A 26,976-nucleotide genomic window follows, 5' to 3' on the forward strand; every position below is an offset into this window, starting at 1 on the left:
TTAGGACTGGTTCTCCACCTTCCTAATGCTGTGACCCATTAACACAGTTCCTCATGTTGTGGGGACCCCCAACCATAAATTATTTTTGTTGCTACTTCATAACTCTAATTTTGCTAATATCTGATATGCAGGATATATTTTCATTGTTACAAATTGAACATAGTTAAAGCATAGTGATTAATCACAAAACAATATGTAATTATAGGAGGGAAAAAATGAGCTGATGCCAGGGGCTCTAGTGGAAAGCAGATGTTTTGAGAATGATGATGGCAACAAATGTGCAAATGTGTTTGACACAACAGATGTATGTATGGATGAGTGTTGTACGAGTCCCTTTAAAATGATTTTTTTAAAAAGATTTAAAACAATAAGTAATGATATATTGGGAAATGTTTATTTCTAATTACAAATAAATGAAATTTTGTCTTGAAGCATGGGTAGCAGTTTTCACACCTAGTACTCCTATGTGGGTGTATCTGCATGTGGGCAGACCCACCTGGGGACCAATTAGAGGAGTGTGGTGTCAGATATACCTGTTTTCCGGTGGTCTTGGGCAACCCCTGTGAAAGGGTCGTTCAACCCCCAAAGGGGTTGCAACCTAAAGGTTGAGAAACGCTGACTTAGATTGATCCAGGGCCTTCTGACCAAGGCTTGGTCAGGATTTGAACGTGACTGTGACCCTCAAAAGGGAGCCTTGATCCAGGGCAGGCCCAGGCAAGCCCCAAAGGGAGACGATCCCTGTCTGGGCTGCTTGGGTGGGTTGGTGAGGGAATCCGCTTTCTAATGCGCTCTGCCTGAGGTCCAGACTTCACATTTCTGCTTGGGTGAATCAAAGAAACCAAACTTTCTTAGAATAAGGAGATAGTCTGAAGGACTTCAGTCACATCTTAATCCACATGGGTACTTTGCAAACAGATTTTAGGTGTTCACGCTTATTTGTAGCCTTCTGCAAACCTAGTGCTCAGAATCTAAGCTTTAACACATTTACACAAAAGCCAAAAACTAAGTGCCATCACGTTGATTCTAACTCATAGTGGCCCTACAGGATAGGACAGAACTACCCCTGAGTTTATTTCCCAGGTGTAAAGCATTCCAGTGACAGCTTCTTTATTCTGTGGAGTGGCTCATGGTTTCATACTGCTGAACCTGGAGGAAGAAGCCCAATTTGTAATCCACTACGCCACCAAGGCCATTTGTTTTCTGTCAGGGTAGCCAGCCCCTAACAAATCACAGATCCAGTAGACACAATTGTACAGCAATAATAAGTAAAGGTTATATTGAAGTCATAGAAAATACGGAGAGATAAAGAGAGATTGAAATAATGGAGTCAGACACATTTCATAGTAGCATGCTCACCGCAGCCCCGCTTGGTGGTCCCCGTAAGGATATGGAAGGTGGGAATTGCAGGAGCAAACGAGAGCTGTTTATTACTAACCAACGCTTATAGATCTTTTGGGGGTGTGCAAGCTCCTTAATTACAGGTAAGGACATACATCACAAGAAGGGGTTGTGTTATAGGTAATATAGTGATGAGAGGGCGATGATCTAGGGGTATACATGCAATAGGAAGGGGAGAGATTGGGATATACAAGTGACAATATGGGCCGATCCTAGATTCAAGGTGGCAGCCTAATTTTGGATGACTGAGCAGGTTTGACCTGTTCTCTGGCTCTCCATGGAAACCATAATCAGCAGCATGTGAACCTCACAGTGGACCAGACTAATGTCTGAATGCCTTCAGGGAGAAGTAATCCACTGTCCTTCACAGCAGGCAGTGGGCCCCACCTGTGTGGGACCAGACCTTTGAAGGCTGAATGCATCTGACCTCCCACCATGTGCTGGCAAATAGCCTCTAATGTCTATCTTTGGGAGAGACAAAGCTGGGGAAAAGTCTTTTTATATCCCAGTTTTCTTCAATAAATGTTAGCCATTAGTATTACTGAAATCAAGTATGTCCAGGAGAGGTAAAACTATTGAACTTGTGGTTATTTGCCCACCTAACCACTAGGGCTTCTTTTTTTAGGTATATGTTCAGATTCTCCACCTTTGGCAGTATTGGTTTAGAAAGGTAGTGTGTTTCTGGAATTTGTTAGTTTCTTTTAGGTTTTTAAGTTTCTTCGAGTAAGGTCAATTCCGTTGTTATGCTTTCTATTTCAGTGGGACCTATTGTGATGTCATCCACTTCATTTCTTATTTGTGTTATTTACATCCTCTTTTGCTTTGGTAGGTTTTTGCCAGTGATTTTGCCCATTTTATTAATTCATTCAAAGAGCCAACTTCAAATCTTGATATTTTTTTTCTCTTTTGTTTCTACCTGGCTCAACTCTCCTAGATCTCTCTCAGACAGAAAAGGCTTATGATGCCAAAGAGATTTCCTCAGACTTCAATGCAATTGATAGGTTGAGCCCTCCTTTCATTAAAATCTATTTTATCAGAAATTAGCATTGCCAATCTTTCTTTTGAGTGCCATTTCCTTGATACATGTTTTCCATCCTTTGATTTTTAGATTCTTCCATATTTGGGTCTAAGACCTGTCTCCTGTCTACAACATATTGATTGGTCTTATTTTCTTTTTTTTTAATTTTTAATTAATTTATTTATTTATTTTCTTATTTGAGCCTTTGTGGTTACATGTTGAACTTTTAATCACAAGGTCAGCAGGTTAAAACCACCACCATCTGCAGGAGAAAGATGAAGCTTCTTACTCCTTCCAAGAATTACAGTCTCTGAAACCCACAAGTGCTAAGTCAGTGGTGTGCTTAATCCATTAACAGTGCAATTATCAATAGGTATGAATTTTTTGCTGTGTATTACCTGAGCATGTGCTCATGCAATGCTGCTGGTTTCTTTGTTCCTTACACTTCTGTGCTGAGTTATTGTATGGATTTTCTTCTTTCCTCTGCTGCTGCTACTTTAGCGTTTACTAAATCTCTGATTTTCTTTTTTTCCCTTAATATTACTTGGTAGACTTGCTTATCTGGATTGACTTTTGGGTGGTGAGGCCATGTATGTTAATATGAGCTTATTGGTTCTCTGGCCAAAGAACTTCCTTCAGTATCTTGTAAAATTGGTCTCATTTTTATAAATTCCTTTAATTTCTGGGTATCTTTTAAATTTCCTTAATTCTGTCTTTCATCTATTCGTTTCCATTGGTTTCCTCTTTGAATCCATTATTGTGAAATCTTGATATTAAGCTTCTGGTTTTCTGCTTTTTGGGTATGGATTGTATTTTTCTTTCCTTTTTTACGCTGCTCTTGTATTCTCCTGAGTTCTAAGAGATTGTTTTTTGTTTGTTTTTATATTTTCCTTGATTTTGAATGTTTTCCTTGATCTTTCTCTCAGTCTTTTAAAGATACTTAAATATTCTTTTGAACTTCTTGTCAAGTGTGTTATTTTTTTCCTCAGGAAAATTTTCTGGCTCTGTGTTGTCACATTTTTTGCCATTCTGTCTTGTTTCTTCAAGCGAGCCAAGGTTGTGTATTGTCTATCAGACATTGTAGTGTTGTTTTATTTGTATTTAATTGGCATGTTAGTGTTTTACCCAGGAATTTTGTTTTGTTATTGCTAAGTGTGTGCTCCTTTGCTTGTTAGCCTGGCAGCATCTATGGGCTCAATACCTATTTCTTGGTTGGTGTCGTGAAGGTTGGGAGTGTGTGTGCAGTTGAAGTTGGGTTGGGCCGGTGCTAATCTAGTGGTGCAAGAGCTGATGATGGTGCTTGTCCAGTAAGGCTGCACCACATGTGGCTTTTCCTAGACAATGTAGGCGTTACTGTTTTCTCTCAGCCATGGGACAAGGAAAAGAAAAACCAGAGTGGGAAAAAGCCACCACAGCAACAAAAGAAAATGAACCTAAAAAGGAGCAAAAACAAGAAATAAAAATCAAACGGGCAAAGGGGGTGGTGGCAGCGCTGAAATAATTACAACAAATGAAGAAAAATGATGAGGAAAACTTTTAAAATGAGGGAAAGAGGCAATAAAGAAAAATAGAGTTGTAAATTAAAACAAAAAGAAAAAGGTTGGAAAAGGAAATAAACAAAACTAAGAAAAAGACTGAGGAAGTTAGAAAATAAAAACACAAACAAGGGCAGGGAAGGAAAGATGAAGCAGGCATGCTGGATTCTCAGTTAACATGCCTGACCTCCAAGGAGCCAGCGCACCGACTGCTCCATGTACCAGCCAAGGAGGATGCTGGAAATCAGCACCCCTGTTCCCAGAAGGACTTCCGGGAGGGTGACAGGGCTGGGGGTGGAGGGACTGATCATCTGAAGCATTACTTCTGGCTTAGAGTGGTGGCTGGGGGGCAGGCAGCTCAATTTGGCTCTTGAGTGCTCTCCAGGTCTAAGCCACTGCCAATCGAGTGCCACCAAACATAGGATTGGCATGTTCTGGTGCCTGATTCATTTTTTGTTTTGTTTTTTATTTATTATTTAAAATACTTTTATTAGGTACTCTTACATCTCATCACAATCCATGCATTCATCCAGTGTGTCAAGCATATTTGTACATATGCCGCCATCATCATTTTCAAAGCATCCTCTTCCCACTTGAGCCCCTGATATCAGCTACCCCCTTCCTTCCCCCTCCCTCCCCAACCTACCCTCCTTCATGAACTCTTGATAAGTTATAGATTATTATTTTCAATTTTTACATCATCCTCCATCTCCCCTCACCCACTTTTCTGTTATTCATCCTCCTGGTAGGGTGTTCTAGATTGATCCTGTGATCGATTCCCTCTTTCTCCCCCCACCAACCCCTAATCCTACTGGTATCTCTGGATTCCTTGTATTTTGGGCTCTTATCTGTAGCAGTGTGCATGCTCTGGTCTAATCCTATTTGTAAGGTAGAATTGAGGTCATGATAGTGGGGTGAAGGAAGCACCAAAGAACTAGAGGAAAGTTGTGTTTCATTGGTGCTATAGTACACCCTGACTGGCTCATCTCTCCCTTGTAACCTCTCTATGAGGGGTCTACCGAGAGCTTTGGGTCTCCACTCCATTCCCCCCTATTCACTTTGGGTATGGCTTTATTCTGGGTTTTACATGCCTGATACCTGATCCCATTGATACCTCATGATCACACAGGCTGGTGTGCTTCTTCTATGTGGGCCTTGTTGTTTCTCAGCTAGATGGCCGCTTGTTTATCTTCAAGACTTTAAGACCCAGATGCTATGTCTTTTGATAATTGGGCACCATCAGCTTTCTTCACATTTGCTTATGCACCCATTTTGTCTTCAGCGATCATGTCGGGAAAGTGAGCAGCACAGAATGCCAGATTGATAGAACAAAGTGTTCTTGTGTTAAGGGAGTACTTGAGTCAAGGCCCAATGTCCATCTGCAACTTTAATTCTTAACATATAGATATGAGTACATAGCTCTATTCCCCTCTCATTTTATATATGTATTTATATATGTACATACCTGTATTTAGGCCTCTATAAATGTCCTCTGCCTCCTGGTTCTTTCTTCTATTTCCTTTTATTTTTCTCTTGTCCCACCATCGTGTTCGACCTTCATTTGGGTTTATTAATTCCTTGCTGCTACATTGCCTTTGACTAAGCCCCCCTAGGCATCCTACGACCTTCCTTCCATTGATTTTAGTTTACTTGTTGGTGCCTTGTCCCTGGGTTGGCTTCCCCTCACCTCTTTCTTAATCCCACCTCACCTTCTGTATCCCCTCAGGATCACGGGTCCTGTTCTTTTCACCTCCGAATTATTTATCCCGCTATCTTATCTAGCTAGATAAGACATGCGGGTACATTCATAAGTGAAAAAACCTGGCACAGCCAAATCAAACAACAATGAACGTCAAACCAACAAAACAATAACAACAAACAAATAAAATAACAACAAAAAACCACTGACCCAAATGGAAAAGCCAATAAATAGTTCAAGTTGTTTGTTGTTCTTTATGAGTGTTTTCCAGTTGAGTCTGATGGGGTGCCACACTCTGTCTCCAAAGTCCATTTTTGGTATTCCCCGGGGATTTCTTCACTATGCTCCCCCTGCTGTTAAGCTGCATGCCCTCAGTGCCTGGCCCCACTGTGATGGGGCCAGACCATGCACTATTCCCACTCTGCTGTCCCCACAGCGCCATGGTCCAATGAGGGATGCCATATCCCATGGTGGGGCCGGACCTACGGTCCTCCCTATGCGTGTCTGGGAGGGTATTGTTTATATCTCCACAGAAGAGGGAGAAAGACCAGGCTTCAACCCGATGCACCAAGACATGAATACAACATACCAGCATGTACCAGGGAACCAATAGAGAGGTCTGCGGGTCTGGCCCCAACCCCAACTATGTGGACACCCTTCCCCCACCAGAAGAATGCACTTCACAGGACAGCACTGGGGCTACAGCTTGGGTAGAGGGGTGCATCGGATTACAGCACACGGGAGAAACGAAAAGGGATGGAGAGGGAGGAGAGGACATCCTGGCCTGCTTGGACCGGTGCCTGATTCATGAGGGCATACCTCCTGCCTTGGAACAGGGGCTATGTAGGGGTGTAGGTGTCACCAGCATTAGGTAGATGGGGGAGGGACCTGATCACCATTCTGGTCACTGGGAGAACTTGGGAAATAAGGGGAAAACATGCACCACTCGTGTTGGCATCTAGCAGCCTGGCCCTTGGTAAGCAGAGGGATTATCAGCTTGTTGCCCCAATAGCAACTGCACTTAAAATTCAAAGAGGCTATGTGCTGTCAGACTGTTTGACAGCTCACCATTCTGTTTGCTTATATGTTTCTTTCATTCAGTTTCTTCTAGTCAGTATTCAGTCCATTTCTTTATATGTCACTTGAAACTTTCATGTGTATCTCTTTCCTTTGATTTCTCAAGCCTATGTTGTAGATCAGGGATCCTCAAACTTTTTAAACAGGGGGCCAGTTCACTGTCCTTCAGACCCGTTGGAGGGCCAGTCTATAGTTTAAAAAAATTATGAACAAATTCCTATGCACACTGCACATAACTTATTTTGAAGTAAAAAAGAAAACGGGGCAAAAACATCTGGGGGGCTGGATAAAGGTCCTCGACGGTCCGCATGGCCCGTGCAGGCCGTTGTTTGAGCACAGCCGTTAGATAATCTAAGTCATTTTTCTGCCTACTCCGTCATATTATCCGAAGTCCAGTCTTAACAATTTCTTGTGTAGGGGAGTTTTTAAATCACAAAAACCAAACCCATTACTGTCAAGGTCATTCTAACCCCTACAACCCCATGTGTTACTGAGTTGAACTAGCCCACAGGTTTTCACAGCTACCTTTATTGAAGCAGTTGACCAGTTCCTGCTTCTACAACACTACTGCATGGATTCAAACTGCCAACTCTCAGGACACACTGTTCACCCGCCCAGGCCCATCTGTTTGGCTTATGTGATGGCTCAGTGTGTCACAAGCGGTTGAGTTCCTAGGTTGTACATTATGTAATTAGTTTTGGACTCAGTGCTGTAAATTTTCTCCGGAGCTTGTTAGCGGATCATGATTTAACTGTTGTATCTCTGTGTAGATAGTCCATCAAGACTATGTATTAGCATCTCTCCATTATCATTTGTGTTGGGTGATGGAATCTACTTATCTGTGCCTACGTCACCCATCTCTCACTGCTGTATGGTCTCTTTGTTTTCAGGGTCAATATGCATAGAGTTCGTAACATGAGAAAGCCTCGCACGCCTCAAACTTCTCCTTTGGCAAATGAATCTGAAAAACAGCTGGATTATTTGCCTGACAAGCTAAGAGCAAAGCTGCTTCCTTTCCAGAAAGATGGCATTGTTTTTGCCCTTAGAAGAGACGGCAGGTAAAGTATATCTTTTAAGACACTATGAAAATGCCATACACTTTCTCTCACCACTTTATTATGGAAACATTTTAAACATACAGAAAGTTAAAAGACTGTTAACAGCCAATGCTTCTAGACACAGCACCTGCGGTTGAAACATTAGGCCGTACATCATCGTTTGTCTCTTTTGCCACTGTTCCCCAATCCTCCTGTTCTTTTTACTCACTACAACGTAACAGCCAACATTAGTGTAAACGCCCCAAACCAAACCCAATGTTGCTAAGTGTATTCTGACCCATCGCCACCATATAGACAGTACACCTGCTCCTCGGGGATCCGAGACTACCAGGCTTCTTTTAGAGAGTGTGCAGTAGCCGCTGACCTTTGAGTTCGCAGCCCAGTGCTTAGTGCTTTGTGCCACCAGCATCAGGTTCCCTCCTAATTACTTCCATATCTATATTAACCAGAATTAATATTTGTTTACCATTCTGTTTCTTGTTAGGTTAAATTAATAAAGTGTATAAATCTTAACCAATACAAATCAAACATTACCCTCATAATCAGGCATGAATCTTAGGGTTTTTAAGCCAAAGATTTGGTTTTGCCTATTCTGTAACCCATGTACATGGTATCCAGTGCATACTGTGTTTGGAAATCGTCCTTCCACTCAATGTCATATGTTTGAGAGTCACCTGTGTTGTTCTGTGCATTTATACTTTGTTCCTGCAGTATGCACTGCATATACTTGGGGCTTGTCACATTACTTCGGGATCCTTCCAGTTTTTCCAGCTTGGATATAACTTCCATAGTTTCCCTTTTTGCTTTCTTACAGTTAGATTTTGTCTTAGTCTAGAGGAGCTTTATCAGTCAACCGTGTGTGTATGTGTGTGTGTGTGTGTGTGTGTGTGTGTGTGTGTACACACACACAGACAGAGATTTACTTCAAGGAATTGGCTCATAACATTGTGGAGTCCCAAGGGGCAGCTCTAAACCTTAGCTGGGGTACTTGTAGGCCTGGGCTGATAAACGCAAAACCTATAGGTCAGACCACAAACTGGAGGCCTCTGCTGCCACGCTGGACTGGACATCAAGTGACAAGAAGAACACTTGAGTGAGCTTTGACAGAAATACATTTATAGGGATATGACAAAAAGTATTACTATTCAATCATAAAGGGGTTCATTAAGCACAGATATCAAAAATGTTTAACTCTTGCTTTTTAACATACTCTTCATCTAGATGTGTATACTGCTGAAGGCAGAGTTTCTATCTTTCCAGGCTTTCCCCCAAAGAATTTTTCCCTCTTTGATTCACACCGTATCAAAACAAGTTTTCACATCTGCTAGTGAGTCAAATTACATCCCTTTTCAGTGTTCTTTTGGTTGGGGGAACCAAAAGAAGCCTGAAGGGGCAAGATCAGGGCAGTGGGGTGAATGGGGTTAGGTTTCCCAGTGAAATTCCTGAAGGACAACCCTTGCTTCTCCTGAAGGGTGAGCAGTTGCATCACAATGGGAAATAAATAAATAAATAAATACTCAGCATGACTTTTTTTTTTAACCATTTTATTGGGGGCTTGTACAATTCTTAACACAATCCATCCATCTATCCATCCATTGTGTCAAGCACATGTGTACATTTGTTGCCATCATCGTTTTCAAAACTTTTTTTTTCTACTTGAGCCCTTGGTATCAGCTCCTCACTTTTTTCCCCTCCCTCCCTCGTGAACACTTGATAATTTATAAATTATTATTATTTTTTCATGTCTTATATTGACCAATGTCTCCCTTCACCCACTTTTCTGTTATCTGTCCCCCTAGGAGGGGGGTTATATGTAGATCATTGTGATCGCTTCCCCCTTTCTCCCTCCACCTTCCCCTCATCCTCCTGGTATGGCTACTCTCATTATTGGTCTTGAGGGGTTTATCTGTCCTGGATTCCCTGTGTTTCCAGCTCTTTTTTGTACCTGTGTACATGCTCCGGTCTAGCTGTATTTGTAAGGTAGAATTGGGGTCATGATAGTGGGGGAGGAGGGGTAGGGAAGCAGGAGAAGCATTAAAGAACCAGAGGAAAATTTATGTTTCATTGGTGCTATACTACACCCTGACTGGCTCATCTCTTTTTTGTGACCCTTATGTAATAGATGTTCAGTTGTCTGCAGATGGGCTTTGAGTCTCCACTCTGCACTCCCCCCTCAATCACAATGATATGGCTTTTTGTTCTGCGTCTTTGATATCTGATCCTGTCGACACCTCATGATCACACAGGCTGGTGTGTTTCTTCCATGTGGAGTTTGTTGCTTTTCAGCTAGATGGCCGCTTGTTTACCTTCAAGCCTTTAAGAGCTCAGACGTTACCTTTTTATAGCTGGACACCATCAACTTTCTTCACCATATTTGCTTGTGATCGTGTTGGGAAGGTGAGCATCATGGAATGCCAGGATTTTAGAACAAAGTGTTCTTGCATTGAGGGAGTACTTGAGTAAAGGCCCAATGTCTGTCTGCTACCTTAATGCTAAACCTATAAATATATGTATACAACTATTTCCCTTTCATTATATATACATATATTTACATATGTACATGCCTATATTTAGAGCTCTGTAAATACCCTTTGCCTCCTAGTTCTTTCATCTATTTCCTGTTACTTTCCTCTTGTCCCAATATTGTGTTTGTCCTTCATTTGGGTTTCAGTAATTCCGTGGGTTACATTGACCTTGATAAAATCCCTAACAGGCATCCTATGCCCTCCTTGCCATCAATTTTAGACCACTTGTTGTTCCCTTGTTCCTGGGTTTGTTAACACCCATTTCCTTTCCCAGGCTTCCTCCTCTCCAGTGTCCCCTGGAAACATCGGTCCCATTGTTTTCTCCTCTGGTTTGTTTATCCCACCAATCTTATCTAGATAGACATGCAGAGACAATAATAAGCACAAAAACAACACAGAGCAAAACAACAGCAAAACAACAACCAAAAAGCAAAGCTTATAAATAGTTTCAGGTCTGTTTATTGACCCTTAGGAGTGTATTTTGGTCTAGTTTGATGGGTTGTCACAACCTGGCCCCAAAGTTAATTTTTGGTATTCCCCAGGGACTTCATTGCTCTGCTCCACTTGTTGCTCTGTTGCTCACCTTTAGTGTTTTGCTCCAGTGTGGTGGGGTCAGATCGGGCACAATTCCTGCACTGTATCTCCTGTGTTGTTCCCTATGTCACTATGGGTCAGTGAGGGACATTGTCTCGTGGTGGTGCCAGCCCTGTGGCCCTTTCTGTGCATTGGCTGCTCTGAGCAGGAATATCGTCCTCTGGACTTAGTGGGCCAGCTTGTGTTCCACTCTTTCCTTCCCTCTTCAGCACGACTTTCCTTGACTTTTTCTTACCAATGCCATTTTGAATTTTCTTAAAATTCTTTTCATAAGCCCTTGTGATCACCCAGTGCCCTTCTGGTAAATCTACTAAGGAGTACCCCTTTGTTATTACTAAAAATAAAATTTCCATAAGCTTGCGAGCACTATTTTCTGACTTGAATTCATCTCTGAGGTCTTCCAGGCCTTTCTTTAAATCAGGAACCTTTTATCTGCCAGGGCCATTTGGATATTTATCGTATCAGATATGAGCCATACTCGTCAACCTACTTACTCTTAATGTGATGGCTGGGACTGCTTCTCTTCGTTCATAATAGCTGGTGTTGATGATTTTCACGGGCCTCATATGGCCCTTGAGGAGTCCCTGGTGGTAGAGTGGTTAGCATGGGGCTGGTATCCACAAGGTCCAAAGTTCGAAACCTCCAGCCACTCCTCAGGAGAAAGACATGGCTTTCTACTGCCTTACCCTATAGGATTGCTATGAGTCGACATCAACTAGAGAGGAATTGTTGAATTATAAGATAATTTTTAAATTAAAAGATCATTTTATCAGGGGCTCTTACAACAATCCATACATTCATTCTATCAAGCATATTTGTACATATTTGCCATCATTGTTTTCTAAACACTTACTTTCTCTTGAGCCCTTGGTATGAACTCCTTCCTTCCCCCCACCACCCTTGTAACACCTTGATAAATTATAAATTATTTTTCTATAAGATAGAAATCTTTAAGGGAGCAGAAAGCCTCATCTTTTCCCTTTGTCGTGGCTCATGAGTCCGGACTGTTGAACTTATTGGTTAGCAGCCCCAAGACTAGCCCACGATGCTAAAGACTAGTCTATCTGTTCGTGTGAAGATTTACAACCCCTGGCACCTTATAAACATTCACTATGAATCCAAGTTGACTCCGTTGCAGTAGATTTGGTTTTTAGGTATATTTATAATCCATTTTAGCTGATACTACAAATACTTTTTAAAGAAACTATCAATTTAAACATGTATCAGTAGTCTCTAACAGTTCCATTAAAATATCATTTTATTGGGGGCTCATTCAGCTCTTATTACAATCCATACATCCATCCATTGTGTCAAGCACATATTTACGTTTGTTGCCATCATTTTCAAAACATTTTCTTTCTACTATAGTCCTTGGTATCACCTAATTTTTTCCCTCCCTTCTCCACCCCCCCTCACGAACCCTTGATAATATATAAATTGTTAATTGTTTTTGAATGTCTTTCCCTGACTGATGTCTCCCTTCACCCACTTTTCTGTTGTCCGTCCCCTAGGAGGGGGTTATATGTAAATCATTGTGGTTGGTTACTCCTTTCTCCCCACACCTTTCCCTCACCCTCCTAGTATGGCTACTTCCAGTGTTGGTCCTGAGGGGTTTATCTGTCCTGGATTCCCTGTGTTTCCAGTTCTTATCTGTACCTGTGTACATGCTCTGGTCTAACTGGATTTGTAAGGTAGAATTGAAGTCATGATAGGTGGGGGAGAGAGGCAAGGGAGAAGCATTGAAGAACTAAAGAAAAGTCGTATGTTTCATTGGTGCTATACTGCACCCTGACTGGCTCATCTCTTCCCTGTGACTCTTTTGTAAGGTGATGTCCAGTTGTCTACAGATGGGCTTTGGGTTTCTACTCTGCTCTTCCCCTCATTTACATTGATATTATTTTTTGTTCTGGGTCTTTGATGCCTTAAACCTGAGCCCATCGACCCCTCATGATCACACAGGTTGGTGTTCCGTGTGGACTTCTTCCATGTGGACTTTGTTGCTTCTTAGCTAGATGTCCACTTGTTTATCTTCAAGCCTTTTAAGAGTCCATACACGATAATCTTTTGATAGCTGAGCAACATCATCTTTCTTCACCACATTTGCTTATGAACCCATTTTGTCTTCAGCGATCGTGTTGTGAAGGTGAACAGTTTCATTTACACCACATCCTTACCAACATTTTGTGTTTCTGTGTATACATATTTTTTTTACTTTCTGATAGGTATGTAGTGTTAGGTATTTCAGTTTTCATTTGCATTTTTCTATGACACATGAAATTTAACACCAGTTGGATGTCTTCCATTTTGAACACCTGTGCAAGTCTTGTCCATTTTTCTGGTGTCATTATCTTTGTGTATAACTGATTTCTTTTGTTTATCGCTCCTTAGTCAAATGAAAGGAATACTACAGGGCAGCCATCTGTGCATTGGCTTTTGAGCCTGACTTTCTGACTGCTACCTGCATTTCTGGTTGCCATTGGTCCTTTCCTTCCATCCTATTAGAGAAGACCTAGACCCACTTTTAAACTGCGTGCCATTTAGTTGTTGAGTTTTAGGGGTTCTTTTTGTATCCTGCATAGTAAGTCCCTACCAGATACATGGTTTTCAACTATTTTTTCCCCATTGTTTAGGCTGTCTCTTCATTTTCTTAATAATGTCCTTTCATACCCAGATGATTTTAATTCTGAAGTTCAACTTACTCATTTCATCTTTTGTTTCCCATGCTCTTTGTGTTGTATTTTAAGAATCCACTGCTAAACACAAGGTACTGAAGACCTTCAGGTATATTTTCTTGTAGGAGTTTTGTGGTTTTAGTTCTTACATTCAGGTTGTTCATTTCAGTTAAAATTTTAATATATAGAGTAAAGTAGAAGTCAAAGTAATTCTTTTGCATATGGGAATCCAGTTGTAGTAATACTATTTGCTCAAAGTTTTCTTATTCTTGACTCAGCGATTGCTTGAGTGTTATAAACTGTTAGGGATTTTCCAGAAGCCTGACGAAGTTGTTTCTAATACTTTCTGCTTCTTGTTGTATGTTTTTTGTTGGATGTAAGACATGCATTTGGAGGCGCCTGCTCCACTATTTTTCCTATGTTAATTTTTAATTAATCCTTATGCTTTCAATTTAGCTAAACCCCTTAGTTTATCAGACTTTTCGTCTTAGGCACTCTCCTACAATTCCTCAGCATTTGAATGAGAAATACCATGCAGTATACATTGATGAATAGAGTTAGTCAGCTCAGTTGGATAGTTATCTAGGAGTAAAATGATTGTACTACTGTACACCCACCAGAATGGGTAACTTTTAAAAAACATCACCAACAGGGATGTGAAACAACTATAACCATTTTATATACTACTGTTAAGAGAGATGTTTGACAAAATTACTTTGGAAAGCGGTTTAGCAGTATCGACTATAGCAGATAATAGATACAGCTCATGTCAGATGGATCTTGCTAGAGAGTGAAGAATACGAAAAAGATGTTTACTTATTTTTTATTCACTAAGCAAAGACATTGACTGAAGGAATCAATACAAACTACAGATAGTCCTGAGAAGAAGGAGAATTCCAGAATACTTCATTGTGCTCATGAGGTACTTATCCATGGAGCGTGAGGCAGTTATGTGAACAGAACAAGGAAGTACTGATTGTTTTCAAATCAGGAAAGGTATGTATGAGGGTTGTATCCTCACTCAATCTGTATGCTGAGCTATTAATGAGAGATGTTGGATTATATGAAGAAGAATGCGGCATCGGGCTTGGAGGAAAGCTTAGTAACAACCTGTGAAATGGAGGTGACACAACCTTGCTTACTGGAAGTGAAGCACTTGTTGATGAACTTGTTGAGGACTTGAAGCACTTGTTGATGGAGAGCAAGAATCACAGCCTTCAGTATGGATGGCAACTCAACATGAAGAACCCAAGTCCTCACAACTGGAACCATCGGTAACATAGTAAATGGAATAAAATCTCAAATTTCAAGGAATTTATTATACTTGGATCCACAATCAGTACTCATGGAGGCAACAGTCAAGAGATCAAACAACTGCATAAGACCACTTTAAAGTGCTGAAAAGTAAGGATGTTACTTTAGGACTAAGGTGCGCCCGACTAAGCCCTGGTATTTTAAGTTGCCTTGTATGCATGTGAAAGTTGGACATTGAAGAAGGAAGCCTGAAGAAGAGTTGATGCATTTGAATTATGGTGCTGGCAAAGACTATTGAAAGTGCTGACAAAAGAATAAACAATTCTGTCTTGGAAGAAGGAGAGCCAGCATTTCCCACAAAGGCAAGGCTGGTGAGACTTTGTCTCACATACTTTGAGCGTGTCAGAAGAGACTAGTCCCTGGAGAACATGCTTGGCAAAGTGGAGGGGCAGGAAAAAGAGGAAGGTCTTTGGTGACATGGGTGGTGGACACAGTGGCCGCAGCAGCAGATAAACAGAACAGTTGGGAGGATGGCACAGGACCAGTGGATACTTTGTTCTGCAGTACATAGGGTCACTGAGTGGGAACCAAGCCAGTGGCACCTAACAACCCCAAATGCTCATCAGCAGTGGAATAGAAAAACCAACACAGCTGCTGCCATTAAGTCCTTTCTGACACATGGTGATGCCATGTGTCACAGAGTGGAAGTGCTTCATCCAAGCTTCTTATCTGTAATCTGTATCGAACCTGAGCACCAAGCCTGTCTTCCGTGGCCTTGCTGGGTGGATCTGAATTCCTAGTCTTTAGGTTGGTAACCGAGAGCAGACCATTTGTACTGTGCATAGACAGACTAGCAAGTAATTTGAAGTATATCCACACACAATGGAAAACTTCACAATAAGGAGAATGAGGTCACTTACAGCTGTTAGACCAGCATGGATGAATATTGCAGGCACACTGTTGAGTTAAAGAAGCCTGACTAAACAAGAATTGATAAATTAATGCTATATGTATTTATAGAGAAATATCTAAATAACATGTCCATGTAATATAATCATCTGTGGTGTTCAAGTCACCATGAGTTGGACTTGAGCACATGATAGGGATCTAATTTGGGTGATGCAGTGGTTGAATGCTGCTAAAGAAAGGTGAGCACTTGAAACTTCCCTGCCACACCACGGAAAAACGACATGGCCATTGGTTTCCATAAAGCTTGTGGCATTGGAAACCCTAGGTTGCTGCTCCTATTTCTGAATATCCCATGCCTTCTATTACAACTTATAGCAACCCTGTGTAACCTACTGCTTCCTCACAAGTGCTCTGTTGGAGCCCATTGTTATAGCTTCTATAATGACCTGTCTTATTGAGGGACAGTTCCACCCTGTCCTATAAGATTGCTGTGTAGTCGGAATCAACTGGACAAAACAAGTTGAACTACCCTATGCCGGTGAAGTTCCATCTTGGGTGATTTACATATTATGGACACAGAACCATCCTGCCCTTTATGTGTATCTAATTACTTTATGTTAGCAAATAAAATGAAATTTACACTGAATTTTAAATCATCACCAATTAAAAACAGTGATAATTTACAAATAAATAGGTTTTAAGAGTTTAAAGCAGTGTCATTAGAAATGAGAACTGAATATTTATTTTATTCACAGGTTATCTTTCCACTGGCTGTTATGATTATTCAGAATTTTGTACCTAAAAGAAAAATTGTAAAGTGCAGTTCTGCCTTTTAAACACCTTCACTACAGAATTTCTCAAATCCATGCATCCAGACAGGAGATCGTATAAGGAATCCCCTAGTATTTTTCCCCCAACATTAGTCATGATGAACATTTTGCCTGCTGTTCTATTCCCTTTCCCTTGCTTGAAAATATACTCCCACTCCCACAATGTATTGTCAGGTAAAATTAAGACATTAAGACCCGTAAACACTTCAGTGCTATCTCTAACCAAATAAGCATTTAAAAACATTATATCACAATACCATTATTATAGCTAAAACAAAATCAAAGGTAAATTCTCAATATGTTCCGTAGCCTCCATATTAAAATTCCCCTAGTTCTTCCCAAAATGTCTTTATACCATTGGCCTTTCAAATCAGGATCCAAACAGATTGACTGTTTAACTTTTAAACCAGGAAGTTTATAGGAGATTTATTTTTAAATTTTCACATATGAATTATTAATCTCTATCGTTTTTTCCCCTCGCTTAATATAAAGTAACAATTCAAACTCACTGCCATTGAATTGATTTTGTTTCATAGCAACCATATAGGATCAGGTAGAACTGCCCCAGTGGGCTTCTGAGACTTTAAATCTTTATTCAAGTACAAAGCCTCCTATTTCTCCCACAAAATGGCTGTTGGTTTTGAACTGCTGAACTTTTGGTTACTGGCCCCATGCAAAATGCACTGTACCTCAGTGCTTCATGTTTAAGTTAAATTCCACCAGCACTTTATTTTTTCCCCATGAATCTTAAAAATAACTACACAGTTCCCCCAATACAATAACACCTCGCCCTGTTAAACAGCCATTGCAGGATACCCATCTTCCCGACATGATCACTGAAGACAGACGTGTGTTCAAGGAAATGTGAAGAAAGCTGATGGTGCCTGGCTATCAAAAAGATATAGCGTCTGGGGTCTTAAAGGCTTGAAGGCAAATAAGCGGCCATCTAGCTCAGAAGCAACAAAGCCCACAGAGAAGAAGCACACGGCCTAAATGAATACAAGGTGTTGAATGGACCATGTAGCAGATACAAAGGAACAAAAACAATCATTGTGTGATCACCTTCCTCACATAATTGCTGAAGACGAAAGTGTGCATAAGCAAGTGTGGTGAAGAAGGCTGATGGTGCCTGGCTACTGAGAGATATAGCGTCTGGGGACTTAAAGGCTTGAAAGCAAACAAGCGGCCATCTAGCCCAGAAGCAACCGAGCCCACACGGAAGCAGCACACCAACATAGGTGACCATGAAGGACAGAGGAGACCAGGTCTCCAACAACAAAGGTGGGGTGGTGGTGAGAATCACATCACCGTGAAAGAGGGGGAGTGCATGATGGGGACCCAATGCCCACCTGTAGACAGCTGGCACTCCTTCCAGAGGGGTAGTGAGGAGGAGATGGGCCACTCAGGGTTCAGTGTAGCAATAATGAAACTCAGAACCTTCCTCTAGTTCCTGAACGCTTCCTCCCCTCCCAATCATCATGACCCCAGTTCTACCTTGCCTTGCGGACCTGGTTGTACCAGAGGATGTACAGCGGTGCAGTGGGGATCTGGAGGCACAGGGAATCTAGGACAGACGAACCCCTCAACACCAGCGGTGGTAGTGGCGACACCAGGAGGGAAGGGCGTGTAGAAAGGGAGAACCGATCTCGGAGATGTAACCTCCTCTCTGGGAGATGGGCAATGGGGAGGTGGGTGAGGGGAGACGCCAGGGAGTGTAAGATAAGATATAATAATTATTTATAAACTCTCAAGGGACCAGGGGTGGGATCAGGGAGGGAGGGGGATGGGGGGAAAAAAGGGAAACCGAGCTGATTCCAGGAACCCAAGTGGAAGTTGAATTATGAGAGTGACGAGTGCAACGAATGTATAAGTGTGCTTTGCTCAATTGATGTATGTACAGATTGTGATAAGAGCCTTATGAATCTCAATAAAAAGATTTAAAAAATATAACTACACAGAAAAAACTAAATCTTAAAAGCCTAGCTTTTCTTGATACTAACTCTGTGGTCTATACACTTAATAGCACACCCATGTAAAACAAAAGGAACGTGAACTATGGCTGTAGCTGGGCCTCAGATGCCTTCTGCTCCCCCCCTTTCCTAATGGAATATTTCTAAAACTCTGTAAAGTGGGCTGTGATAATATGTTCAGTGAGGTAGTTAGTTTATTGTGCCAACCTGGTCGATAAACACATGTGGGGTTAATTGAAGGGTGGAGGGATAAATGGCTGGGTGAGCCTCACCTTTCTAGTTCTCAGGTCTCTTGTTTTGTGATGGTCAGACCAGGGTGCAGCTGCCTTAGCAGTTCCCAGCTTCAGCTAGCAAGGCTGACTTCCTACAAGACATCCCCAAGTGAATCCACATGGACCTACCCCTGTGTGCTGGAGCAGCTGTGTGGAGATCCCTGCCAGAGCTGAGAAGTTTACACATTCACTGACTGGGCTTTCCTCCTGCAGTCGGCATCATAGTGTATGTTTTGTGAGATGGAGGAGGACTTTGTGGATTGGTGTTGGACATATGGGTTACTGTTGGACTTGTGGGCTTGGGCAGCACTGGGTTGCGATGTTTTCTTGATGCACACTTAACCTTTATATAAACTCTCTCTTATTCATGAGTTTCTGTGGATTTGTTTCTCTAAAGTACCCAGACTAACACATTCAGTTCAAAGGAGATGCTCAGAAAGTATTAGGTTTAATTATTGTGAAATGGTTGCTTAAATATTTATGAGTTGATGAATTCTCTCTGGAGCTCTCAGACTCCCAGAATAACTACTGACAGAGAAATAGATGGGAAGCATGGCCGTGAAGGTAGAGCAACTGGGACCCCGTGTTGAGCGGACACTTACTCTGTAAGTATAGATTCAAAGACCTGTCTGATGGCCTGTGCTGAGAAAGAGGCTTTTGTCATTGCTGGTTTTAATCGTGAACTCTTTCCTAGTGAGGAATTAGAATTTGGGAATAGTGACAGTACAGTTTTGTTTGTCAGCAGTTACTGTTTCAGGTAGAATGTTTCTAAAATTTCTCAATGACATAGTGAGGTGGGTTACACCATTAGAAAGAGGAGAAAACCATAAATGAAACCTAAGGTAAAACAGCAAAGGGAAAATGCTATCTTTCTTCTCTCTCGCCTTTTGAATTCTGCTATCAGTGACAAGGGGTAAGTGGTTGAGTGTGGTGTGGATCCTTTTGACTTGTATCTATGTCTGAGTCTAAGCGGGCCTCTGATGCCTCACTGGCATATGCAGGCAGTCCTCCCTTGCAAACATCTGATTAGCCTCCATTTGTAGTTCTAAAGCAACCCCATAAAACCTATCCTATTAAAAATTGGGTGGTAGATAAACAAAGGGCTTGATATATCAATGCCCTGCACTCCATGTTTAGATATGTATTACCCCGGCGCTCCAGTGTCGGCCATTATGATCTGTTTGGCTATGCTTGTGTGTATGAGGGTGTGTCTCAGAGGTGTGCCACCATTGGGGTCACACTGTTGAAGCTATGTTATTTGTTTCTGTGGGGTTTTTTTTGGTAGCTGAAATACAGGGACGCTGAACCTACAGAGAAAGAAACTGTAGCAAGGGCTTGGGAAAAGGGACAATATAGAGAGGGGTGGAGGAGATACGGGAGCGATGATGTCAAGAAGTCCAGGAAGGAAAATATGCTCGGAAACTGATTATGGAAGCTATTGTACAATTATGTCTGATATGATAGAAATATAGAGTGATGTGACATGTATTAACTAGCCACACAGAATTTTTTTAAAAAACATAGATCCAGGAATGAGTTCTGGGCTAGCAGTATGTCCTACTAGTTCTTACATCTGTTCGATACTAACCGTCATGAAATGATCACTGAAGATAAGGGTGCTTGCTACAGCAAAGTGTGGTTAAGAAAGTAGATGGTACCCAGCTATCAATCAGATTAGTGTCTGGGGTCTTAAAGGTTAAGTGCACATAGAAGATGCTGAGATAGTTGAAGTTTATTGTGCCAACCTGGCCAATAAACACATGTGGGGTTAATTGAAGGGTGGAGCGATAAATGGCTTGGTGAGCCTCGTGTTTCGAGTTTTCCGTCTCTTGCTTTGTGATGGTCGGACCAGGCTACAATTGCCTTAGGTAGTTAGTTCCCTGCTTCAGCGTGCAAGGCTCACTTCCTGTAAGACATCCCTGAGGAGAAGCCACATGGACCTACCCCGATGCAGCCCTGGGTGCTGGAGCAGCTGAGTAGAGACCCATGCCAGCGCTGAGATGCTTACACATTCACCGATTCAGCTTTCCTCCTGAAGTTGGTGTCATTGCGTGTGTTTTGTGAGATGGAGGAGGACTTTGTGGATTGGTGTCAGACTTATGGGCTAATGTTGGACTTGTGGACTTGGGCAACACTGGGCTGTGATGTTTTCTTGATGTGCGTTTACCCTTTATATAAAACTCTTATCCATATGAGTTTCTGTTGATTTGTTTTTCTAATGTACACAGACTAATACAGATGTACACTAGTTTGTGTGATCCAAAAATTACAAAATTCAAACATGGTGAAGAGAAAAGTAGCAGAGATAAAATTACAAACACCCAATTTGTAGAAGGTTATTGAGAACAGTGGGAGTCCAAAACCCATCAGCAGAATATCTAGTCAGACTGAGCAGCTGGCAGATCCGCCCTAGCCAAAGGCCAGAATCCTGAACAGCCTTGCTGTCAGCAGGGACCATTGTAATCTTGATTATTCTGCATTGAACTCAATACTTGGTCAGTTGGCCCCCTATAGACACAACCTGAATTTGTACTAGGGGCAAGTATCTCTTCCTTGTTCCAGGACAGAAATTTCTTCCCTGCCTTTGGAATGTTGGCGGGGTCTTTTCCTTCTTACACATTATTTGTATTTTTGTCGTTATACTATTATTATTTCCGCTTTACCACCTCAGTGCAATATGCTTTTTATTGTTTTCTGTTGGGTCTCCCAGCTGTGAAGCACACGAGGAGTGGATGCATAATGAGAATAACTGATACAGGGGGTTATAGGGAAAGCGGGGTTGGGGGATGGGTGATAGGAAGGGAAAGGGGCTTGCAGGAGTAAACAGTGAAGGTGGGAAGAGGAGGTCGCACTAGAACTGTTTGTGATTGCACAACTCATTTTTTTTTTTTTAGACTAGTCAAGTGCAGCAGTGAGGGGGGGTAGACAAATAGGTCGACCAGTAATTGACTGTAAGCAATTGTTGTGAGATCTCACTACCTTCGGACCAGCCGCACAACTCATTTTAAAGACGATTTATTCATTGGGGAGAGAGGGAGATGCCCTCAGATTTATGTGGTGGTGATTGTACAATTCTGTTTGATATGATTGAACGATTAAACTATTCATTTGAATTATAAGAATTATGTGCCAATAAAACTGTTGGGAAATAAATTGGAGGAACATACAATGGCTTTTAATTTTAAAATGCATGCTGTTTTGCAATGTGCACACAAACATTATTCATGTATTACTGTTAAAGATGTTTTGGTGTTCCTAGAAGTGTTCTTTTAGGGTTGTTTTTTTAAAATGATTAGAAAGGTACCAAACCCAGAAATCAGTTTCACTGCCATTCAGTGGATTTCAGCTCATAGCCCCTATGGTTTCCAAGGCTGTAAATGGCAATGGAAGCGGGCATCTTTCATCTGCTGAGCAGCTTGTGGCTTCAAACCACAGACCTCTTTAGCTGCTGAGCTCTTTCTGTAACCACTTTGCCACTAGGGATTCTTCTAGAAAGTTATGCTACCTACTTACCAAGACCCACACTGGACTAGCTGAAGTAGATATGACCCTTACCTGTTTCGACTTCAAGATAGATGTAGTAGTGGAACTCTTTCATCATCTGAAGTGTGAGAATTATATGTATATAATGGTTTCAGAAGATTTCCACCTTCTACTAATTCTGGCTCCCTTAAGTTCTCATGGTATCTGAATTGTGTAACCTAGCCACAGGTGTTGAAATATTCTAATCTCTTCTTGTTAGGTAAAATTCAGAGCATGGGTTAAGTCCAACATGTAGAAGAGTCCAATGAATTTATTTTATTTACTCATACTTGAGTGAAGTTATTTATAGTTTGAATCTCTGACATTAAGAAATTAGTTTATTAAAAATTAGTTTTATGAGTAGCTATGTTTATTAAAAGGCATTGTTTATGTATTGTGAAGGTCAAGAGCGGTAGGTCATACTCTCTATTGCTGTGGGCCACACTGCCACCTGGGGGCCAACAAGAAATAAAGCCCTGTGATGTACTAGCCAATGCCAGAAGTCTTTGATACTGACCTTAATTCTATCCAAGCAGCCTTGGTAGCATTGTGGGTTGTGAATTGGACTGCTAACTTCAAAGTGTGCAGTTTGAACCCACCAGCTTCTCTGCGGGGCAAAAATGAGGCTGTCTGCTCTAATAAAGATTTACAGTGTTCTGCCCTATAGGCTCACTTATTCATGTATGTACTCATATATGTCGTGTTTTTCAGCACATTTTTAATGCAGTTTTTGTGGTAAAATTAGGTGCCTTGGCTGATATTCGGGTGCCAGTGCTTTTTTTTTTTAAAGCTCCATCATGACATTATTATCTATTTGTACGCTCCAAAATAATGCTGTTGACTGACGTACTTGTGAATGGTACAATATTATAAAATATTTTAAAATAAGTGTAACAATTCCCTATTACATCTTTTGTTACTTTAAAATATACTACTTTAAGACAAAACTAATGTTCATTTCTTTCTGGGTCCTATGATAAGCTGCTAAATGCTTACAGATAGTATTTTGTATGTAAAAACAATAGTGGCCCATTTAGACCATAAAATTTATGAGTAAATGAATGTTCTTTTCTCAGGATGACTTCTCTGAACTATGTGAATATTTTTATATTGCTGACATGTTATGTTTTTTTTGTTTTGATTTAGTAAAAGATTAGTTGCTAATGCTGAATATAATGGGATTATTGACATTTTACAGTATCTTTAACTATACTAGTTTTGAATGGTTCGTTGCCTTAAAGTATAGGATTAAGTAGGTGCGTTAATTTTTTAAAAGTACTTATTATGTACTGCACAAAAGAAGTAGAACAGTGTCAGATATGGACGGAGGATGGGCCCCTCAGGTCTCTACATGTGACTGAAAAGGAGAGGACTGCTTGGAGAGGAGTCAGGCTTGATCATGTGAGTCTGATAAGACCTCTGAGCGTGGAGGCTTAGGGATCTTCATTTGCTGTTGAGGTAAAGAGAAACAGCTGCGAAAGTCTTCTAATGATCACAACTGGAAATGTGTGAAGTAAGAATTTTGGAAAATACAAAGTGATCAAAAAGGAAATAGAAAACATGAATATTGATATCCTAGACATTAATGAGCTGAAATGGACTGGTATGGGCTAATAAGAATTGTAAAATCTTATTATGACAATGCCAGAAAGAAAAAGATCAAGAGGAATGGCATGGCATTGTCCAAAAGGGATCGCGCTAAATCCAGCAGGAAGTAGAGTGTATCTCTGATCAGGTTATATCTAGTTATTTTTTAAAATGTTATTAGGGGCTCACACAACTCCTAGCAGAATCCTTACATACATCAATTGTGTAAAGCATATTTATTTCCCTCATCATTCTCAAAACATTTGTTCTCCACTTAAGCCCCTGGCATCAGCTCCTCATTCCATCTCTCTTCCCACTCTCCCTCCCTCATGAACCCTTGATAATTTATAAATTTTTACTTTGTCATATCTTACACTGACTGATCTCTCCCTTCACCCACTTTTCTGTTGTCCGTATCCCAGGGAAGAGGTTATATGTTGATCCTTGTAATCTGTTTCCCCTTTCCACTCCACCCTCCCTCCACCATCCCGTTATCGCCACTCTCACTACTGGTCCTGAAGGGATCATCCACCCTGGAGTCCCTGTGTTTCCAGTTCCTATCTGTACCAGTGTACATCCTCTGGTCTAGCCAGATTTTTAAGGTAGAATTGGGATCATGATAGTGGTGGGGAGGGGAAGCATTTAGGAACTAGAGGAAAGTCATGTTTCATAGTTGCTACACTGCACCCTGACTGGCTCATCTCCTCCCCACACCCATTCTGTAAGGGGATGTCCAATTGCCTACAAATGGGCCTTGGGTCTCTACTCGGCACTCCCCCTTATTCACAATGATATGACTTTTTTTGTTCCTTGATGCTTGATACCTGATCTCTTTGACACTTTGTGATCGCACAGTCTGGTGTGCTTCTTCCATGTGGGCTTTGTTTCTTCTGAGCTAGATGGCCACTTATTTACCTTCAAGCCTTTAAGACCCCAGATGCTATATCTTTTGATTGCCGGGCACCATCAGCTTTCTTTACCACATTTGCTTATGCACCCATTTGTCTTCAGCAATCTTATTGGGGAGGTGAGCACACAATGAAATGATATTTTGTTCCTTGATGGCTTGATGCCTGATTCCTTTGACACTCTCTGATCGCACAGTGTGGTGTGCTTCTTCCATGTGCGCTTTTTTTTTTTTTTTTTGCTTATGAGCTAGATGGGCACGTGCTTACCTTGAAGCTTTTAAGACCCCAGACGCTCTATCTTTTGATGGCTGGGCACCATCTACTTTCTTCACCATATTTACTTATGCACCTGCTTTGTCTTCAGCGATTGTGGTCGGAAAGGTGAGCAGGTGAGCATCATGAAATGCCAGTTATTCTTGCATTGAGGGAGTACTTGAATGGAGGCCAAATGTCCATCTCCTACATTAGTAATAAACCTATACATATATGTTCATAGATCTACTTCCACATTCTCATATATAAATATATTTGCATATGTACATACTTTTATTTAGAACTCTATAAGTGCCCTTTACCTCCTAGTTCTTTCCTATATTTCCTTTTACTTTCCTCTTTTCCAACTATCACATTTAGCCTTCATTCAGGTTTCAGTAATTCTTCTCAGTTACATTACCCTTGATCATGCCTTATGAGGCCTCCTACACCCTCCTCACCACCGATTTGGATCACTTGTTTTTCCCTTGTCCCTGGGTTTGTTAACAACCACTTCCTTTCCCCCCACCTCCCCCTCTCCCATGCCCCCACAGAACTGTCAGTCCATTGTTTTCTCCTCCACATTGTTCATCCAGCCTATCTTATTTAGACCGACCTACAGAGATAATAACATGCATAAAAACAAGACAGAGCAAAACAAAGCAACAAAATAAAGCAAAAAAACAAGCCAATGACAAAAAAAATAAAACAAAACACAATAAGAAAGAAAAGCTTGTAGTTAATTCAAGGACTGTTTGTTGACCTTAGGATGTTTTCCAGTCGAGTCTGATGTGACGCAAAGACCTGGCCCCAAAGTCTATTTTTGGTATTCCCTGGGGACTTTGTTGCTCTGTTGCCCTTGCTGTTTTGTTGCATGCCCTTAGTGTTTTGCCTCGTTGTGGGATCAGATCAGGCAGAATTCCCATATTGTGTCTCCATTGTTTTCCTCTGTAGGGCTATGGGTCAGTGAGGCATATTGTGTCTCATAGTGGGGCCGACCATATTGTCTTCTATGTGGATTGGCTGCTTTGAGCGGGAATATCATCCTCAAGACTTGGTGGGCCAGGATGTGCTCCACTCTCTCTTTCTCCCACTTCATTTGCTCCCTTGTGCTCTGATGAGACATGTCCCTCTCCCGGAGCTGCAGCTTCAGTGCTGTTCTCTGAAATACATTCTTTTGGTGGGAGGGGCAGGTGTCCACGTACTTGGGATTGAGAACGGCCCCTCAATCCTCCCCACTGTTTCCCTACTCCATGCCGGCATGTTGCATTCACATCTTGGAGCACTGGGTTGATGTCTGGTCCCTCTTTCCCTGTGGAGATATAAATAATACCCCTCCTTGGGTGGGTTAGTGCCCTGTGCCCACGCTACCCTTTTTTTTCTTCTTTCCCCTTGCTCCTTTTTAGTTGGCTACCCGATGTATCCCTGAATTTGGTCTTGTCCCTGCCATTCTACCTGGTCCTCACCCCAGGAATGTTTGATACAGTAGTAGCTTTTTCTCTATGCCCCCTTTTCTTTTTTTACAGCTTACCTCAGCAGACTCATGCTGTACTTTGGGCTTAGCTTACTTCCCTTAGCATGATTTCCTCCAGTTCTTCCCATGCAGCAATGTGCTTCATACATTCATCACTGTTTTTTTCGATATGTAGTACTCTATTGTATGTATGTACCACATTTTTTAATCTACTCGTCAGTTGATGGAAATTTGCGTTGTTTCCAACTCCTTGCAATTGTGAATTGTGCTGCAATTAACATTGGAGCACAGATGTCTGACCTTCGTTTGTTTCTTGTCTCTTCTGTGTATCTGCCCAGCAGGGGGATTTCTGGGTTGTATGGTAGCTAGATTTCCATCTGTTTTAGATATTGCCAGATCGATATCCATAGTGCCTGTATATA

The 26,976-nt window shown here is 41.5% G+C and overlaps 1 protein-coding gene across 4 annotated transcripts in view; it reads left to right on the plus strand.

The window, feature by feature from the left end:
• ZRANB3 (zinc finger RANBP2-type containing 3) overlaps positions 1-26,976 on the plus strand; it is a 246,177-nt gene that overhangs the window by 7,927 nt on the left and 211,274 nt on the right. For 3 of the 4 annotated variants that reach the window (XM_075530071.1, XM_075530070.1, XM_075530073.1), the window contains exon 2: positions 7,618-7,785. In XM_075530071.1, the coding sequence (XP_075386186.1) occupies positions 7,625-7,785 (161 nt within the window). In that variant the 5' untranslated portion in view covers positions 7,618-7,624. Of the gene's footprint in view, positions 1-7,617; positions 7,786-26,976 lie in introns of those variants that run through there. The other variant, XM_075530072.1, reaches the window with a different exon arrangement.

The sequence above is a fragment of the Tenrec ecaudatus genome, chromosome 13 (assembly GCF_050624435.1).
Source record: "Tenrec ecaudatus isolate mTenEca1 chromosome 13, mTenEca1.hap1, whole genome shotgun sequence".
NCBI lineage: Eukaryota > Metazoa > Chordata > Mammalia > Afrosoricida > Tenrecidae > Tenrec > Tenrec ecaudatus.